Raw genomic sequence first — 20,262 nt, forward strand, 5'->3', positions numbered from 1 at the left:
CACACACACACACACACACACACACACACACACACACACACACACACAACTTGGGGAAAAGGTTTCCAAAGAGGAGGGGATGTTCGGAGATATGCTACTGTCAATGCAAGGCCACAGCTCTCAACCTAATGTAAGAGTTAATTCTGGAGCCATTCTGAGTGATTATGGTCTAGAAATACAGTTTTGGGTTACCCCAAATTTCTAGTTCCAACATGGAAGCAGTTTGGTGAAGTTTTATAGAACAAAGAATGTCATAAATCAAGGAAAGTCTTAAATACATTGATGGGTGTATCACAGAGGCAGTGGCAGCAAGATTGGGAAAAACTTTCTATAGGTCTGAGTTGCTATCTGGTGACATCCTCAGCTTTTGTGCTAATGGAAGCTAGCAGCCCTGTTAACAAATTACAAAAGGGTTTTACCTACTATTAGAAGGATATTAGCTCTGATACAGAGGTAGGCTGGGGATGGCTGTCCCAGAGCTCCGGCTAGCTCCGGCTAGCTCTGGCTTAGGTACTTATTAGCCTCTAGCACTGTAACATTCCCGTCTCTCCAGTGTTCTGCACTTCACTCAATCAGTCTCTGCAGGCACAGCTTCTTTCCAGTTCTCAGTCACAATTTTCTGCTCACCCAGGATCACATTGTGTGAGTGGACTGCATGTTGTTTATTAAATATTATAAGGTCTTTCCTAGCTAGGAAGGCTCAGTCGTAAGATCTGATATAGACGGGGAACGGTTGCAGTTTTCAGGACAGATGGCTGGCTGGTAAAGCCATTAAGGAGCCCCAGACCATATCAAAACTATTAGCCATCATGATCCAGATATGAGTTATTTTTCTTGTACCCTCTTTATCTGCATATGCCACGTGGCAGTGCTACTAATCTAAACTTAAGTCATCAAGGACACGGTGTGGCCTGATGGATCCAAGGCAGATGATGGACACATGTGGCTAAAATACCAAAAATTTGCATAATTTAAAATTAGATTGACTATGTTTCCCCTCACATTTATAGTTCTTTGTACTCTATGAGCTATCTCACTTATATTTAAATTCTTGAAAAATGAACTTTGGAAGGAGACACTGTAGTACTATGTCTCCATTTTTAACTAGTAAAATCCAAATATGGTTCAATTAATTTTTAAATCCTGGTTAGCTGTTTTATAGGACATTTTAAATACTTGAAGCATTAGTACTTAAGGTATAAAACACCAAAAATGTAATTAGAGATTGATGCTTTTGGTATAATTTTTGGACAGAAAGGATTGACATAAATCTTTGGGTATCTCTAGCTAGAGTAGATAGAGTTCAGAGTTAATTGAAAAAACACTAGAGGTGGGTTGTTTTTTTTTTTTTTTTGGAACACACATATATATATGTACACAACATACATAATATACAAGGTAAGGTAGAAATATTAAATATCACAATTTTAAGATCTAAGTGCAAACCTTTTCTTTTTAGATAGTCAGTCATCCATTATATTAACTATACCAAACAATTCTTTTTGGAGTGTTATACCTACTTAGAATATTCCTACTAAATTAAATAGTGATTGTGAAAGTTGCTTTAATGGACAAATGTTTAAATCTGTTCATCCAGTTTGGTCTATGAGATAAACAAGTAGCATATCTTGTAAAGCATTTTTAACGTTGACACTAAAATTAGAATCACAGAGTCTTCACTGAAGGATAAAGAAAACCAGGTGGTTTCGTCAACTAAGAAGGAAAAGAGGCACCACATCAAAGCCTCCATTCTGATGAAAAGATCAGGACTGCAGTCAGGTACTCCCAGCTCACTCTCAGGATGGGAAACCCAAGGCTGCCAACGTGCTCACCTCTTCTGGGAGCACATTCAGGAGGACTTGAAGGTGCTGGATGATGCTTGTCTAACTGACTGACACCTGAGTGCCCCCAGTAACTGCACATTGCTTTCACCTTTGGTTTCTTAAATACTCCTGTCATTAGATTTTTAAAATTGTCTGTGATATTTAACATTCTACCTGGTGAATTTCTAAGTGATAAAATAATACTGTTAGTTTCAATCAAGTTATAATAAGGAAATTATGTCCTGGGTCACAGTCACTTAGAATGGACCCAGAATAAACTCTTTTATTCCCTTTAAGATGAGGACTGTAGCTTTTTTGATTGACAGAGGAAATAATCTTCAGCTGTCTGAATTGTCTCAAAGATCAACAAACAACACCCCCCCCCCCCAACTCCAGAGTTACACTAAATTCTGCCATTTCGGACAGCAGGTGGACTTGCAAAACTGATTTTTTTTGCTGCAAAACTTATAAAGATCTCTGAGTATGCCCTTTAGTAATGTATATCTAAAACAAACAAACAAACAAGCAAACAGGTGCGTGCGTGCATGCGTGTGTCCATTCTTGGAGGCCTGTGGATGATACTATGTGTCTTTGCCGTAACATTGTCTACCATATTCCCTTGAGATGGGGAGTCCACTGAGTCTTGATCTTGGTCATCCTCCTGTCTTCAAATTTCTCTTCCACTAGTAATGGAATACAATTTGGGGTTTGTAGAGAAGTGGTTTTGGGTGATCCAATAAACCTCTCCACAACTGCTTGTTATCAACATCAGTATAGGGCACTGCAGGCCCTTTGCGTGAGTTTCCCAGGCTAGTATTAATATGGAATAGTTTCAACAGTCTAGTGTGCATAGTCGTCTGGGCAAGAATTAGGGTGGAGGAGGGCTACTCAGATCTGAAAGCAGGGAATGAGGTTTGGAGACAGGACATGAGGTGAGGTGTAAACTTATTTCTCAGACGCTTACAAATGCTTATTCACTATAAGCGCTGTTTTGAGCCCTTGGCATCATGTTGGTTAGATGCTGGGATGCCAAATGGCACTGTCGAAGAACATTAACCTGGGAATATACTAAAAGCATTACGACTACACCTGAACTGTAAAGTGAATAAAGCACAAAACCAACAAAGTAATATCAAAGTTATGGCAGCGACTAGCAGGTGTTTTTTTCCTTTTTGGTAAAGCTATGATAAAATGAGGTGGCGGGGGGTTAACAGTCTAGGAAGGGGACATAAACCAAGTGCAAGGGTAGCAGCAATACAAGTCTCAAGCTGTTGAGCTTTAACGTCTTTCCAGGGAAGGGGTATGTGTGTGTGGGACTCAATCTCAAGAGTTTCTAGTGGACCAAAGACAAAGAAACAGGTAGCCAGTAGCGGAGAGGCTTGCCCTAGCCAAGAGTCTCTGCGGTTCAGCCATCAAACTGCACAGGGTAGGAAAAGAAGAGAAAGACCCAGGTTCCACAAGCAACCGTGCCATAATAGCTGTGTGACCTTGTCCAAGTCCTAGAAACCGAGCTCGGTGGGTGGTGTTTCTTATAAACATGTTTCCAAGGTTTAGTGACTTGCGGGCAGGGGGGTCAGTCAAGTGCCCTAGGTGGGCATCTTGTTGGCTGACAAGGAGTGTCCAACTTCGTGCCCTCTCCCCTTTCTAGCCAGACTATTCTTTGAACCACGGGGGGATGAGCAGCTGGAGTGCAGAGTGAGCAGAAAGGCGAAGGCAAAAGAAGGAACTCCTGCCACCCGCGTTCCCCCGCCCAGCCACGGAGCTCCCGAAGCCACTGTGTGTGTGTGTGTGTGTGTGTGTCCCCGACCCTGCAAGGCAGCCGCGGGTGCACGCCCCCGGGCGCTAACAAGGGCCTGGGAACCCGGGCGGACGCCGCGCGCCGGGAGCTCCGAGCTTCCTAGCTCCGAGGTTTCGGCGTCGCGCCGAAGCCGCCCCACCCAAGCGCCCGCCCGCCCGCCCGCCCGCCCGCCCGCCCGCTCCAAGTTTCCCGGGCTGTATAATCCGGGTGCACCTTCCGCCTGTGGCCTCGCCATTCTGCCCGATCGCTGCGCGTGAGAAAGGAGGAGGGGACGCCCCCAGCTGTTGGCCTCCAGCCCGGCCAACTCCCGCTTCCACCCGGGCTTCGGCCTTTTGTACCCGCCCCACGTGACCCGCCCAGCGGCTCCCTCCACCCCGCCCCCCGTGGCCCCGCCCTCCGGCCCTTCCCGGCGACGAGCCGGCTCTTCCAGCTACCGGCCGCCCCCCTCCCGCGCTCCTCCGCTCCCTCCCTCCCGCCCGCCCGCGCAGGCTGTTCCCGCTCCCTCCCCAGGCAGCCGTTCCCTCGCGACGCTCCCCTCCCCCCGCGGCTGTTCCGCCGCTTGGCCTCCCCTCCCCCCAGTCGGAGCTCACTGTCTCCAAGATGGCGGCCGTGTCAGTTTGGGGCATCTCCGCGGTCCGGCCCGGGCCCCCGGGATCCCGGCTGTCTTCCCCCCAGGTAAGGAGCCGAGGGGCCGCCCCCGGTCGCTCCCAGCTGCCGAGCCCGAGGCTAGGCCGCCCCGGAGTCTGCTTCGGCGCCTCGCGGGGACGGCGGGCCGCTTGCAGGCCCCGCCGCGGCCTGCGCCGCCTCCCCGCTGCTCTGCGCCAGGCCTCGGGCTGGGCGCCGCGGCCGCCCCCTCGCGTCCGACTCCGCGGCCCGGCCCGCGCCCGCCCTCCGGGCTCGCGCCGACGGGCCCGCCGCCGCCGCCGCCCTAGCTCCGCCGGCGGCCCACTCCGGGAGCCGGGGCTCCCTGGCGCCGAGCAGCCAGGCCGCGGAGCCTGGGGCTGCTGTGCGGGCTCGCCCGCTCTCCCTCGGGGGCGCGCCCGCCGTCCGTCCGCCCGCCCGCCCGCCGCTCCCGCCGCTCCCGGCGCCGGGCGGGCGCGCACTCCGGGCTGTGCGGAGTGCGCGGAGATCCGAGCGGGGTTGAGCGGTGCAGGGTGACAGCCTGGTGGGTGCAGTGGTCTGGAGCAGGCAGCACGTGTGGTGTTGTGTCTGTCGGACTGTCAGCCCCTAGCCGGGACGGGTGGCGGCGGGCTTGCCTGTCAAGAGCTCCGCGACTTTGGGCCGGACCTGCCCTACCTGTCAGGCTCCGTCACAGCCGGTGTCCCCCTTGCTGCTCTTCTGAGCCGACCCCTTGGAGCGAAGAGCTCGGAGGAGCTGGGGCTAGAGCTTACTATGCTCCTAACTCCACGTGATTTCATTGTTAACTTACTCTCCGGGCTGTGTTTCCATAGAATGGGACCGGCGAAGCGGTCCGCTGGCAAACTGCGGGGCTCTGCCGCTTCAAGTTTTTTTTAAAGTTCCTTGGGCTTTAAATCGAGGGCGCGCGCAGATGTGTTTTGGGTTGGGAGAGAGAGCGGGAAGGGCTTTGCGAGCCCGGCTGGTCTTTCTTTCTAGCTCGCGAGTGTACTTTCTGAGAGTTAGGGTTCAGATCTTCAGAGCGTTGGTTTGTGCAGACTCGCAGATTGGGGAAACTTCCGGCCGGAAAGACAATGTGTGACTGTCATTCATTCTTTTTCACCTGAAAACTCAGCCACATAGGGTGTTCCCACCTTCTTAGGTCTTAGTCCTGGTTACTTTAAAGTTAGTGTCTATATCAGAAACATCCCTTGGGTAATAATTCTGATGTTTGTCCTCGTAAAACCTCCACTAATATGAAGCACCCCTCCTGGGGAGGGGGGTACTTCTTTTAGTTAGCTAATTTTGAAATACATTTTGGCCCCGGGTGCTAATGCTTTTTTTCTTACTAGTACTATTTCATTCCTCATGTATTAGTCTCCCGTTTGCCTGCACACTGTTGGGAATAGTTGCTGAAGGGGTGCCCCCGCCCCTTTTTTGCTGTGTTTATATTGTACACGTGCTCCAAAACATGAGAAGTTCAAAGTTACACTTAGTTTTGGAGGAACAAGTTCAGAGGTAGTAGTATATTTGTTTTTGTTTTATTGACTAATGTACATTCTGAGATAGCAATCTCAAATTTACATTTTTATCAGATCATAGGCAGTTACTTGTTTTCTGTATTGTACGATTTTACATGTATCTGCATTTGATCCAAATGATTCTAGGCCTTTCTTATTTCTAGTTTATCTGTAGATTATGTTTGACAGTTGTCATTTCCTTCAGTGTATGGGTATTGGTGAAAGTTTGAATGAAATTCCTTACACACTTTGACACTAAGCTGTTTTCGTTTGCATTACTCTCCGTATTGTGGTGTGTGAAGCAGGTTTATTTTCTTTCGTGTAGGAACTGATCAGATTGCTGTTAGTGGTTTCTGCAGAGCTTACTGTCTGTTTCCTATCCACTGGAATTTTGAAAGCTGATCCACTTTTGCTTTTGTTGCAGGATTCTTCCTACTAATCCAGATACTTGTTGAAGTGCTGAATAGTTTCTTGGGGACAATGTGGAGGACGAGTTGACCCCCTAGACTGGTGAGCACAGATTGCGGAGGACTAACTAGCACTCCTCCGGTTAGTTACGGCTGAGGTCGTTTGTAGACATCTTTAGTTCCTCATTTTACTTTAACTACTCAGCTTCTTCTCCTTCTGTTTTTATTCCCGTGGTTTCCAGTTGACTGTATTGATAGTGCTGTATTTAAGCTCTTGAGAGTGTTGTTAAACACACTGCTTTAAGACGCGACTAGGAGGTTTCATTTGATAACTTATTCACAGAGCAGGCCTTGATAGAAAACTGACATTATTTTAATTTCTTCTCAGGCTTAAGATACTCACTTTCTGCTTGAAGCCGGGAATGAGATGTGTGGAACCCAGGAGTGTGTGTGGAGTAGACACCAATGCGTTGTGATAGTGAGGATTTTGAAGATACGACAGAAAAACCAGGCGTTTTGATTTCTGAGGTAAAAGTAGGCTGTAAATCTATTTTGTGAAAGGAGGGAAGACTCAGGCCAGAAATCTTGTATGCTATGGTTAACTGGTTCCCATCCTCCGAGAATCCTGTTTTCCATGGTGTAAGACTTACTCAGCATCAGGATAAGGGATAACGACTCTATGGATATACAGAATCCTTCACCATGGTAAAACTCGCTAACCCGCTGTACACGGAGTGGATTTTGGAGGCCATCAAAAAAGTCAAGAAGCAGAAACAGCGACCTTCAGAGGAAAGGATCTGCAATGCCGTGTCCTCATCCCATGGGCTGGACCGCAGGACTGTGCTAGAGCAGCTGGAGCTGAGCGTCAAAGACGGGACGATTTTAAAGGTCTCAAACAAAGGTCTCAATTCCTACAAAGATCCTGATAATCCTGGGCGAATAGCACTTCCTAAACCTCGGAACCATGGAAAATTGGATACTAAGCAAAGTGTGGATTGGAATAAATTACTCAAGCGGGCATTTGAGGGCTTGGCAGAGACTGGTGGCTCAACTTTGAAAAGTATCGAACGTTTTTTGAAAAGCCAGAAGGATGTATCTGCTGCCTGTGGAGGTAGTGCTGCCCCTGGGTTTCACCAGCAGCTACGATTGGCCATCAAGCGTGCTGTTGGTCATGGCCGACTCCTCAAAGATGGACCCCTCTACCGCCTCAACACTAAGGCAGCCAGTGCTGAAGGGAAAGAGGGCTGTGAGTCGCTCTCGTGTTTACCTCCCGTGTCACTGCTTCCACACGAGAAAGACAAGGTAAGGAACGTTAGCACCAGTGTTCACAGGGCAGTAGCATAGGAGTCACGTTCACGGTCCTGGGAAGTTATGTACACAGTCAAAGCTTGGGGGCTTTTGGGAGCTCTAGCTGTGAAAACTGAATAGGTTTTAATAGTTGTAGTACTTTAAAGTCTTTGAAGCTTTCTGTTCAGAGTATAGAGTGTTGACAACTACAAGAACGCATTTAGCTTAGCATGCAAACTTTAGATTGAAGGTTCTATAGTACCTTACTGTTGCAACTTGATGAACTTAGAAATGCTGGAGACTTGACTCTGAAAGAAGTGACTTACTCTACGGAGTTTTTCTTTTTTTTTTTCTGTTTTGTTTTAGTCTATCATTACACAGGAATGAGGCAGATTCTTGTGATCCATAGTAGGGGCTAGCAAATCAGTCATTCCCAATTCTGTGTTTTAAACAGCTTCCTATCATGTGTTATATTTTGATTTGTATCTTTTTGTTTTTTATTTTTTATTTTTTTGAGACACAGGGTCTTGCTTTAAAAAAGTCCAGGCTGGCCTAAAACCTTACTATCATCTTCTTGCCTCTGCCTCTGAGCGAGGAGCGCTGGAATTACAGGTGTGTGCCACCACACCTCGTGTGCCTTTGAATAGAAGGGAATCCTAAATGTTATTTGTGACAGCAGTAGTTCTATGGGTTAGGAATACAGTATCCTGTATTATAAAAAGTTCTGGGTTGTTTTGTACATAGACATGTCCCTTGCTCTGTTTTGTGTATTGTCATTTTACGAACTTGAAGGCATAGCAGCAGTACATCTCAGCCTTTAGGAGAATCCTGGGGGATGGAGTATTTTGTGTGTGACTGTTCTTTCACATCAATAGAATGCTGTTAATTTCTTGTATACCTAGTGTATATATCATAGAAGGTACTTCTGGGCAAAGACTTTTGGTATTTGTTTAACTTTTTTTGATACCATAATATAATTACATTTCTCCCTTCCCTTTACTCCCTCCAGACCCTCCCATATATCCCTTCCCAATCTCCTTCAAATTCATGACTTATTTTTTTCACCAATTGTTATTGCATGCATAAATACATATGTACATATTATATTGCATAATATACATGTATATCCCTAAAGATAACCTATCCAGTCCTTAAGTGTTACTTGTGTGTATGTTTTCAGGGCTGACCATTTGGCTGTTGGACAGCTGATTGGTATGCTCTTCCCTGAGGAAGGCCACCTCTCTGATTCCTAATTTTCTTCATTTGCCTATAGTTCTTTGTGTAGGCTAGAGGCCTTGTGGACTTTTCTCTGTCTAGTTGGCATATACATTGGTGCTATCCTTGTTCAGTTTTGTAAATGTATTCATTGGGACTAGAGTCCACAACTCTGCATTTTGATTGGCTATGGCTTTATGTAGTGATCTCCGGTTGTTGCAAAGATGAGGGGTGAAGATTATACTTAACCTGTGGTATAAGGACAAATGTTAATAGACTGTTGTTAGGGATTTAGTAAATTAGTAGTTACAGTTTCTTCTCCAGTAACCATGACTTCACTAGCACTGAGTAGTTAGGTTTCTAGTACCAGACATGGGATGGATCCCTCTTGATGAGCAGATGTCAAGTCCAAAGGAGCTGTTGGTTACCATCAAGGCATGTGTGCTACTGCTGCCCCCTGAAGCTTATGTCGTGGCAGTCCTTGATGGGGTTCCTCGGCATCAGAGAAAGAAGACTGTTGGGTGCCCCCCTCCTTTGGAAGCTTACACATTTCCTTCTGATACCATGAAAGCCAGTCCTCAGGGAAGGGGCATTCAGGGCAGGTCCAGCTCGGGGTCCTCTGGGTTCTGTTTCTGAAGTCCATGGTCTCTTTAGGAGTAGGCACTTACCTTCTGCCTCTGGGAAGCAACAAGGGAAACAGCAGTGTGCTGTGTGTTTTGGGAGTCAAAAGAGAGAGGGTCTCTTTTCTGGAATTGAGGTTTTCATTGGGTGGTCTGATAGGTTATTAGAGGGGATACTATCAGTCCATGTGAGATGTGTGTTTATACACAGAATTGTATGTATTATAAGGTGGTTTTTGTGTGTGTGTGTGTGTGTGTGTGTGTGTGTGTGTGTGTGTGTGTGTATAGTTAATAGTATGATTCTCTGTGGCTTCTGCAGATATCCTTAGCCACCTTATTTTACCCACCTTGCTCTTCCTCCTGTGTACACTTTTCTCCCTCATCCCTAAAGAGCACAGCTCCTTTCCATTTTCCCTGTCAGATCACTTGTATCCTGCTATCCCTCTGCTCCTCACATCTTGTGCATTTACCTCCTTGCTCTCCATAAGGAGTTCCCTGTATTTTACACTCTCTCTCTCTCTCTCTCTCTCTCTCTCTCTCTCTCTCTCTCTCTCTCTCTCTCTCTCTCTCTCTCTGTCGACTCTGTGTGTGTGTGTGACCAATGAGGCCAGAAGAGGCTGTTAGATCCTTCAGAGCTAGTGTAATATAGATGGTTGTGGGCTGCATGAAGTGGGTGCTGGGAACTGAACTTGGGTCCTGTGGAAGAACTCTTAATAGCTGAGTCATCTCGTCATCCTTCCTTGTATTTATTAGCATCCCATTAAACTACATTTTTTTTGTTGTTGTTGTTTAGAAACAATTAGAAAGTAACAATACTTTTGCTTTCTTGTGGGAGAGTGTTGAAACCTAGCGTTTACAGGTGGCCCAGATTGGGCTCAGCTGTGTAGAAATCCTCCTGCCTCGTCTCCCAATACTGGCATTAGAGGCATGTACCACCGTGCCTGGCAGTGGTATAATTCACTGGTGAAATATTTAGTTTTTTTGTAATAATTTTTAAAAATTATAGTTACACAAATTTCCCCCTTCCCTTTTCTCCTTTAAAAAACTCCCATGCACTTCCCTTAGTCTCTCAAATTTATGCCCTCTTTTCTTTACTTGTTACGTATACATACACATATATGTATATATGTATTCTTAAATGCATAAATACAACCTGCTCAGTCTTTATAATGCTACTGTATGTATATGGTCTCAGCTTGGTATTGGAGAACCAGTTAGGGGACTATTCCTGTAGAAGACCGTTTCTCCCTGTCTAGTATTCTTTAGTTGTCTGCAGTTTTTTGTTTAGGGTTGAGGCCCCTCAAGCTCCCCCGACTGTGTTAGCATGTCCATTGGTGTTTTCATAGTTCAGGTCTTATTTAAACAGACATGTTGATAAGACTTCATGGGTGTAGTCTCTGATGTTTCTAGGAGACTCGGGTTCACAGAAAGCTTCCTGTTCCCTTGGCTCTTAAAATCTTTCCTCTGGTTCTCTGCAACCATCCCTGAATCTTAGGTGCAGGGTGTATGATGCAGGGCTGCTGGTTGGGACTGGCCTTTACAACTCTGAATTTTGATCAGTTGTGGTTTTCTGCACTAGTTTCTGTTGCAAATAGAAGTTTCTTTGATGAGGAGTGAGAAGAATACTTACTATGGGTCTGAGGAGAAATATTTAGGCTATAATTAGGGATTATGCTGGTATAGTAAAGTGATGGTTGTAAGTTTCTCTTCCAAGATCCATGACTTCACTGGCCCTAGGTGTTGGCGAGGTTTCCACTCCCAGGAATTATTTCTCGCTTGTTGAGCTGGTCTTAAGTGTACCTAGAGAGCTGTTGGTTACTGTCCGGTGTGCATCCTACCGCACCCTTAGGGTTACTGTGCCATGCTGGCCATTGTGGTGGGACATAGGTGCTCTAGCTGGTAGGACTGTTGGTTGTTTCCTTCCTCTGGAGGTGCCTTCTGATAAGAAGGCTAGTCTTCAGGAAGGAGGCCGCTAGTCTGATCCAGCTCAGATCCTCTGGGTGCGGTGTCTGAGGATCACGGCTTCTTTAGCATAGGATGCACTTCCACCTCTGAGAGGCAAGCAGAGACATCAGGAAAGAGTTCTCTGTCTGGACAGCTCTGGATCAACAACAAATCAGGGCTTCTCACGTCTGATGTTAGAATTGTTGTCTAAAGCTCAAGGGAGTATTGTCAGCCCATCTGGGAGGATTTCATTTAAATTGTATATGCATATGTATATACATACTTAGATATTCTTATGTAATTTTAGCTTGCTAGATAATAATATGCTTATGACTTTTCAGGCAGTCCTTACTTTTATTTTAGCCCCTCCCTCTTTCCTTCATATTTACTTCCCTCCTTAATTAGTGTCTCACCGACATTCGTTTCCCCCAATCTGATCACTTACTCATACCTTGCTATTCCTCTCTCTGTTGCTCTTCCCTGCCTATTGTCCATTTATAATTAATTTCCTGGTTTCCACATTTACGCCAGGTTATACTCACATCTGAAAACTTGCAAGTAGGAAGCACAAATAGAGTTATTATGTGAGGTTTGTCTTTCTAGGTCTGGATTACCTCCCTCAATATGATCTTATCCATTTGCCAAGGGGCCAGTATAGTGAGTGCATTTTAATTTAAAAAGGGACTTATTTTAATATTTGTCTCTGTGTTTGTGCATACACCTGATAAGGCCAGAAGAGGGCATTGGAGTTAGAGGCTGATGTGAGCAGCCTGATGTGGCCCTGGAACCATTCCAGTCCTCTGGAAGTAGCTTTTACCACTAAGCCATCTCCAGCTCCCTTACATTTTTTTAAAGAAATACTATTTCTTTAGTTTTTGAGACAAGATCTCATGTATGCCAGACTGCCTTTGAGCCTCACGTAGCTGAAGATGACCTTGAACTTCTTGCATTATGCAGTTGATGTGTGCATTGGTCCCAGTGCTCATGCATGTTAGCCAAGCACTCTACAAATGGAACTGCAGTCCTACCCTCATGGATTTTTAGCGATCTGTTTTAGGGTTCAGTTTGCCCTGTGAACTTTGAGCTGGAAGACACTTTTATGGATTGAGCTCTGTAATCTTTCTTTGTTTTGTTTTGTTTTTGAGACAGGTTTTCTCTGTGAAACCCTGATTGTAATGGAAACTCACTCTGTAGACCACGTTGGCCTTTGAACTCAGAGATAGACCTGCCTCTCTCTCCTGAGTCCTGGGACTAAAGGCATGAAACACCCTTGCCTGGTGAGGGTCTGTAATCTTAACAGTCCAAAATACTTCCAATTCTGATTGCTTTTACTAAGTATAATGCTCATAATGGTGATTTAGATTAGGGATAGTCAGCTGCTGGTGTCTATGCAAATATTCAAAGATCAGGAAAGTCTGGAATCTGAGATACTTCGGATTCTGTGTGTAAAGTGTTAAAGCATCTCTTGCATTTCTATTGACATCTATTGACAACGACATCATGACTTGATGGAAAGTCCTGTTCATAAAATGTTCTCTCTCCCTGGGCATTTTAAAGAGCATATGTGAAAATGTTACAGTGGACAAGTCAGTAAAGCCCTGCTTCGCAGTGGGATGTCATAAGAACACCTATCTGTAGCAACTGTTTCCTTTTTTCTTTTGGAACTTTTTTGATCACATGAAGCTAAGTAAAATATGATTGCATTATTATAACTACCATCAAATGATCCAGTGGGGTGAATTAGTGGTATTGCTGTGAATCAGTTATTGTATGTTGGTATCTTGTATTTTGTATCTTGGTAGAATGCTTAGATACTTCATTTATAATGATTCCCCTTGTTTGAAGTATGTGTCTGTGTATGTATTGTCTGGAATTGAATTGCAGGAGTCTCATAAAAGCATGAGTTATATATGTGTGTGTGCATATATATATATATATATATATATATATATATTTATTTAAAGCAGCCAGTAATACAGTCCAGGACAAATCCTAACTCTAAAATTCTGAGACTTGACTTTTGAAAAGAGCTGTGAGGATCATTGTACAATATTTGTGGCTGAACTGGAGACCTTTTCTAAGGTTTTACATTAAGGACATTTTATTCAGTAGAAACCTACTGGTTTTCTTCAATTAGAAATGTCTGTCCATCACAGCATAGCTCTAATAGATTGTGTTACTAACTGAAATTACTAGATTTGGAAGAATACATTTAGGAAAATTGTATTTCTTTTGAGAAAATTCCATGTGATCAGTAGAGTTTACTTTGAATTTTGACTTGTTCTTAGCTGCCTTAATAATATTGATGAAATTAAAATTGATGAGGTTCATTCTATATTTTTAAATGATTTTCATTTCATACAGTTTTTAATAGTTTATTTTCTAAATGACCTTCCCCAAAGATTTGAAGAGCCTGCTTTCAGAATTATAATACAGCGAGCTCAGACGGTGAGAAATGACTGCTCTCTGAACAGATCATCTGTCTACTCCTTTCATTCTATTCAACTCTTTCCTCCCTCTCTCTGAAACAACTTAGTCAGCTTCAGTGAAGAATGGGTTGGCTTGCTGTTACGACTCTGAATTCTAAATACATAGATGTACACATCTCCAGGGAGTATTTGTCATGATTGAGAAAGGAAGGTGTAAGCCAGAAGTAATTCCACTTTTAGTTGCCACTTAATTCAAACAGGTATTGAACACCTGCTGTAGGCTACTCACAGTGCTTGGAAGTAAGTGAAAGGGTTGGCTCTTCTGGAATGCTGATGTATCTGTTGACCTGGTCAGCTGTGGACTATTATATATAGTTCATGTTCTACATCACTATTCCTTTTTAAAAAAGATGTATTTATTTTTATTTTATGTTGTATGGGTGTTTTGCCTGCATATATGTTTGTGTGCCATTTGAATGCAGTTCCCATAGAGGCCAGAAGAGGGTGTCAGATCTCCTGGAACAGGGATTACAAATGGCTCTTAGTTGCAGTATGGGTTCTAGAAGTCTGGAAGAGCAGCCAGTGCTCTTAACCACTGAGTCATCTTTCCAGCCTTGGTATAGCTAGTTCTTGTGATAATTGTCCAAATCACTAAAATTTTTTGAGGGTATTTTTGAGCAGAATTATAATTTACTGAAACATTTTGATGGAGAAAAAGAGCTTTAATTGAGTTTGAATGTATTATTCAGCTATGTAAGTAACCTGGACCAGAAAGATGCAGTGGTAAATCTCCTGCTTCCTGCAGTTGTTTCCCAATGCAGTAGTTAATAGCCCAGTAGTATAGTAGCCCAGGTTATCTAATTTTACTGGAATTTGTATTCTTTTGATGATGTATTTTGTTTTTTAAAATTGTTTGTCTCTCTCTATACATATATGTATGTGTGAAATGTATGTGTGTGTGTGTGTGTGTGTGTATTATATGTGTACATATGTGTTCAGATGCTCGCAGAGGCCAGAGGGGTCAGATTCTACTGTGAGCAGCCCTATGTAGGTGCTGGGAATGGAACCCAGACCCGTTAGAAGGACAGTAAGGGCTCTATACTACTGAGCCTGCAGCTCATAGCTTAGATTTTTTATGTAGAAATACTGTCTAAAATGGGCTATGGTAAAAAACAAATAGATCAATCAATCAATCAATCAAATCAATCAATAAAATGGGATATATTTTCAAGCTACTGAGAAGGAAGTGTGATAGTTTTAGCTGTTTGCAAATAGCCATTAGTGTAAAGTTGTTTCATATTTTATCTAATTAGAATAGTGATGTTGGTAAAAGTAATTTGTAATTATCCTATTGTTGGGATACTTTATTAAGAATGCAATGAATTGTCCTACTTAGAGCTATTGTTCAACCCCCCCCCCCAAAAAAAAAAAAAAACCCAAAACCTTCTAGGTACAAAAAGATCTGCAAAAAAAAAAAAAGGTACAGTGACATGGGTGTGACACAGGTGACATTGGTGACATAGACATTTATTTCTCCTCTATAAAGGGTCTGGGTTCAATTCCCAGGACCCACATAGGGCTGCTCACAGTGGACTCTGACCCCGCTGGCGTTTGTGGACTAGGTTTGACTTACTGGCAGAACACTGGCCTGGCATATACAGGGTCCTGTGTTGGATCCCTAGAACTGCCCAAAATAGTCAGTTTTTGTCATGCTATTAAATTGGAACTGGTTTAGCCTCAATTTTTAAAATAATCAGTAGTATTTATACATGTATAATTTTGTATCACACATGTCCTTCATTGTTTGTACTGTTTTTGTGGTGACTGTTAAAAAGTCAGCAGTAGATTAGTTGTAAAGGCACTTAGGAATTAGCTTTTTCTGTAGATATTTATTTTATTTATGTGTTTGTGTGTCTGTCTGTGTGGGGTGGGGAGGGTGGGCAGGTGCACGTGCAGAGAACCTTGAGATCCAGGCTAGCTTGGGTTATATAGCAAGAGCCTGTCTCAAAAAAATTGTATCATTTAGTGCTCACTGTATATTCAGTGTTAAATATCCAGGAGAAGCTTGAGAAATTCGTAGTATTACCAGTAAACTATGCAGCGAAGGCAGCAGACAACAAATTGGGGAAGGGAGAAAAAGTGTTCGTGTAAAATTTGATGTCTGTAAAAGAAGATAGCTCATCCCTGTGCCTTTCCATTTTGTATAGAGTAAGGATAGATTCTGTACTGATACAAAGAAGTATTATCAGACCTATATGACTAAACTTTTTTCCAGTAAATTGACCTAGAGAGCTGTTGGTTTGCAATTCTTTTAATTTAGTAGACAGGTTCTGTGTGTTCTTAATCTTTGGCTACAGTGAAGCATTTAACTCCTGAGGCCCCCCCCCCCCCACACACCCCGCGTGAAAAATAGGGTTTATTTTTAATGTGACAAAAGAGATCCCAGGTAGGCACTCATCTTGGCTCTGTGCAGTTGTCCCCTCCTTGCAACAAGGTCCAACAGCTCCCAGGGAACTGCTGTTTTTGTAGGATGGCTGGGGTACAGACCTGGCCCCCAAGTGGGGCAGGCCTCTAGGTGACCAGGGCAGGGTTAGGGGAAGTCACTGTAGGGCAAGCGGAAGGGGTAGAGCGGAGTGTATCTTGAGTCCTGCCAGAGTAGCTTGTCCTCCAGGAAGGCGACGGAAGGCAGGGTGAGGACCAGAGTGTGGTGCTTGAGCATGCTGTACACATTCAGGCCAACTGCGGGGATCAGGTTGAAACTGTTGAGCCCTGAAGTGGCTGCCACGACATTCTTGGGCATCTCTTCATGTGTTCTCCTCGCCATAAGAGAGAACGGATGCTGCCATGCCGGGCACGGCCACTGCCTCTCTGTTGCCAGGGCTTGCGGTCACCACCACTCCCCTCAGCCCTGGTCTTAGCATAGCTGATTCTCCTGAAGTCCCTCTGCCAGATGGCGACCTGGTGCACAGTGTCCAGCCGGGGCTCCGTTGCAAACACATCCGGGTGCAGCTTTGCCAGGCCGATGCGCTCCTGCTCAAAGCCTCGGAGCGACTCGACCCATGCTTGCACCGGTTGCCGGTGCACTGGGATCCGGAGCTCACACTTGAGCAAAACAGGATCTAGGAGACCAGCGCTATCTCGCGGCTCTGAAATCTCGGCTGGCCTCTCCGCGCCTTCCCAACTCCTGAGTTTTTATAACTTACAATAATTTACAGAATTTGGAACATAATTTAGAGGCTTTGAGTATGATGATGTATATTGGTATTTCAAAGTCTTGTTATTTAAGGAATCTTTAAATATCTGATTAATAGTGTTTATATTCACTATGTAAATCACAAGTGCTGGGATCAAAGGCGTGCACTACCATGCCCTTCAAAATCCCTATTCTCCCTAAAGCAGTAGCCATGACATTAATTGTCTTTAGAAAAACCTGAGGAGCTTTAAAAAATAATCAGGAAAACACATTAGACTCCAGCCGGGTGGGAGAGCCCAGGTTTCCATGGGGTCTGTCAGTCTCCGTGTCTAAGGTGCAGTGGAAGTTAAATACTATGCCCTAGTGCTTAGAGCCAGGAACTCTGGGTTGGGAACTACTTGAGGTGAGCAAAGGATTAAAAAAAAAGTAAGTTTGATTTAGTAATTGAAATTTAGTTAAGTGAGACAACATACTGTGAAAGTGTTTGAGATATAAGGCTCTGTACTTCTGGAAATCTGACTTCTTTTTTATTCCTTGACTACCATTTTCCTAATCGTCCCCTTTCTTCCTACTCCTACCACACTCACTATTTAAGTCACTTTCAGGACTCTGATTACGGGTACTAGCCTAAGACTAACCAAATGTAATTTTAAAAATTGCATGAGTGAAAGGCAGAGTTCAACTTGTGGGAATCAGTGTGGTTCTCTGAGGACCGTGTAGGTCCCAAGTTGTCATGCTCGGCTGCAGACACCTTTCCTCACTGAGCCATCATCTCACCGGTCTTCACATGCTCTTCTAATGTCCTCCGTTATTCCTGGGATTTTTGCATCCTGTTTGAAAATCCTTAGCTTAAAAAGTTAAGGCAAAGCTGGGCGTGGTGGTGCAGGCCTTTAATCCCAGCACTTGGGAGGCAGAGGCAGGTGGATTTCTGAGTTCGAGGCTAGCCTGGTCTACAGAGTGAGTTCCAGGACAGCCAGGGCTACACAGAGAAACCCTGTCTTGAAACCCCCCCCCCCCCAAAAAAAAAAGGTAAGGCAAACATTTTCCTTTTCTGCTCTTCTAAAGTACAGGTTTTATTGTAGAGAGAACCATCCAACCATGTGATAGGGTTCTACTCACAGATTGGTGGATGCTAATCTCAGCTTTGCCTTTGCTAAGGATTTGTCTCTCTGTGATCTGTTTGCATTAAGTAATACAGTGTGTCCTTATACTCTTTGACTTCCTCGTTCTGACACATACTTCTATTTTCCTTTCATAGATAGACTTGATCTGTCCTCTACATAAGCTCATTCTCTGGAATCAGACTCACTGTGAGTCACCATGTTGGTGCTCGGAATCAAGCTATATGGTTTTCTGGAAGAGTGCCAGTGCTCAGAACTGCTAAGCCAGTTTTCTAGTCCCATCTTGGTACTTTCTTCATCTTTAAGCTCTTTTGTAAAAATCAAAACAACAATAAAAAAACAAAACCCATCTTTTCATTCCAGATCTGCTGCAGTTTGGCTTTTGCCCTTATAGTTATTTGTTTCTTTTTTTTTTTTTTAACTATTTTTTTTTGGACATGAGGTCGGTCTTGTCGTGTAGCCTAGGCTAGCTTTGAACTTTGGATCTTGATTCTGTCTTTTGATACTGGGATTACAGTTGTGTGCTACCCCTCCTGGTTTTAAATCACTTGTTAGCAGTTTCCAGGTTTGTGCTACTGATCTCTCAGCAGCCCTTTGTACTTGCCTGTTCTCTCCCTCTTCCTTCCTCTGGGATAAACCTTCCTCAGCGGCTCTCTTCCCTCCTGCCTGGTAACAATGCGGTTCAGTTCCCTGGTATTTTATCTCGTGCTTTTATCTTACTTGTTATCTCTGTGGCTCTATTGTATTGTTTCTACTTCCTGAGTTGTCTTGAGACCTCTGTGCACTGATGGTGATGTTTCAGTCTTAATCCAGAACTCTCTTCTGGATTCTGGACTTGTCTCACTGATTGGACAGCTTTTATCTGAAGTCTTTCTCCCTGGTCATGGCCCAGATGTCACTGTTACTTGCTCTCCTAAGTTGTTACTCCAGGAAGAGCCATTCCTGTTGACTAATGCTTAAAATGGGGACATCCCTTTTGGTTTTCACACTTCACTTGTTGTCTTTTAGATTTCGTTCTAAGCTGTTCCCACTCTCCTCATACCCTTACTACTATCTGTTAATTAACCTCATCTCCATGTTAGTGATGCTCCCGAAGTTACCCTGTCTCCATCCTGCTGTTCCTCAGCGCTTCTCTTATGCCTGACTTAGTTTCCTTATTGGTTTTCTCGCCTCCAACATGCTCCTCTCTTTCGGCCAGCACACTTGTCCAGAGTGACTGTTTGATGGGACTGAGAACCTAGGTTTACATCCCAGACCACCTGGCACTGCTTGCCTTAAGAACTTAGATAATTTGCTTAATACTTTTGTACCACATTTTCCTATAAAATGGAGATTAACAGTGTTTATTTTATAATGAAGCCATGAGGATTTGTGTTAATATATGTCAGTGTTAATGGAAGTTTGTGTAGTGATAGAAGTACTGTGGAGGTATAATCTTCTCTAGTAACCATGGCCACAGTGAGCTAATGAGTTCCTAAAAAAACACAACTAGTTGACTGAGGATTCAGTTGAAATACCCTTACAGATAGTTATTATACTTGACAGTACAGAGTATAAAATTCTCAGAATAGTGAAAAGGTCATCTGTATATGGCTGCTAGTATTACATTTTAAAATTAAAATTACCTCTGCTTAAACACTTTCTGTGCCATAGCCTAGACAACTGTGACCCTGCCACGTGAGTTACTGTACCCTAGTGTATGAAAGTGCATGTCATTGTACCCATGTGCACACCAGGTGGGTGCTGGGACGGAACCCAGAACCTTGGCGTGACAACTAATTGCTCTTAAACAGCTGAACCATTCTGCCAGCCTCCTAGGTCTTACTTCCCTCCGTCTTTTTATTTTTTATTTATTTTATTTTGAGACAGTGTCTCACTGCCCCGGCTGACCATGAATTCACTGAGATTTGCCTTTCTGTGCCTCCCAAGTGGTGGAATTAGAAGCACACATCACTTTAGGCTCAGCATGCTTTAGTTTTAAACTTTAGCTTCATTTTATGTGTATGAATGAATGTTTTCCCACAGTAGCCATAAGAGAGTGTTAGAGCTCTTGGGACTGAAGTTTTAGATGGTTGCCAGCCAGCATGTGGTTGCTGTCGTCCTCTGGAAGATCGGTGCACTTTACTGCTATGCCGTCTGTCTCTCCAGCTCCATGCTTTGATGGACTGTGCTGTGCTTTATTTGATTCAAGGTTAGGGTAACTTCCAAACTAAACAGGATAGACTTACTTATTTTAAAAAAGGTTTAGATTTATTGGAAAACTGATCCAACAGAAGCAGCACACATCACT

At 44.0% G+C, this 20,262-nt stretch overlaps 1 protein-coding gene, 1 long non-coding RNA gene and 1 pseudogene across 4 annotated transcripts in view; 1 reads left to right on the top strand and 2 right to left on the bottom strand.

Annotated features, from left to right (window-relative positions):
• Gm46036 overlaps positions 1-5,103 on the bottom strand; it is a 48,447-nt gene extending 43,344 nt beyond the window's left edge. The window contains exon 1 of the long non-coding RNA XR_001778526.2: positions 4,918-5,103. This is a non-coding gene — a long non-coding RNA (predicted gene, 46036). The remainder of the gene's footprint in view (positions 1-4,917) is intronic.
• The window catches only part of Kat6a (K(lysine) acetyltransferase 6A), an 83,818-nt gene continuing 67,661 nt past the window's right edge, over positions 4,106-20,262 (top strand). The window contains exons 1-3 of one of the 3 annotated variants that reach the window (XM_006509113.2): positions 4,106-4,296; positions 6,181-6,266; positions 6,552-7,465. In XM_006509113.2, coding sequence (XP_006509176.1) covers positions 6,866-7,465 — 600 coding nt within the window. In that variant the 5' untranslated portion in view covers positions 4,106-4,296; positions 6,181-6,266; positions 6,552-6,865. The remainder of the gene's footprint in view (positions 4,297-6,180; positions 6,267-6,551; positions 7,466-20,262) is intronic. The other 2 variants (NM_001081149.2, NM_001364449.1) reach the window with 2 other exon arrangements.
• Gm18675 (predicted gene, 18675) lies at positions 16,252-16,835 on the bottom strand (annotated as a pseudogene).

The sequence above is a fragment of the Mus musculus genome, chromosome 8 (genome assembly GCF_000001635.26).
Source record: "Mus musculus strain C57BL/6J chromosome 8, GRCm38.p6 C57BL/6J".
Classification (NCBI taxonomy): domain Eukaryota; kingdom Metazoa; phylum Chordata; class Mammalia; order Rodentia; family Muridae; genus Mus; species Mus musculus.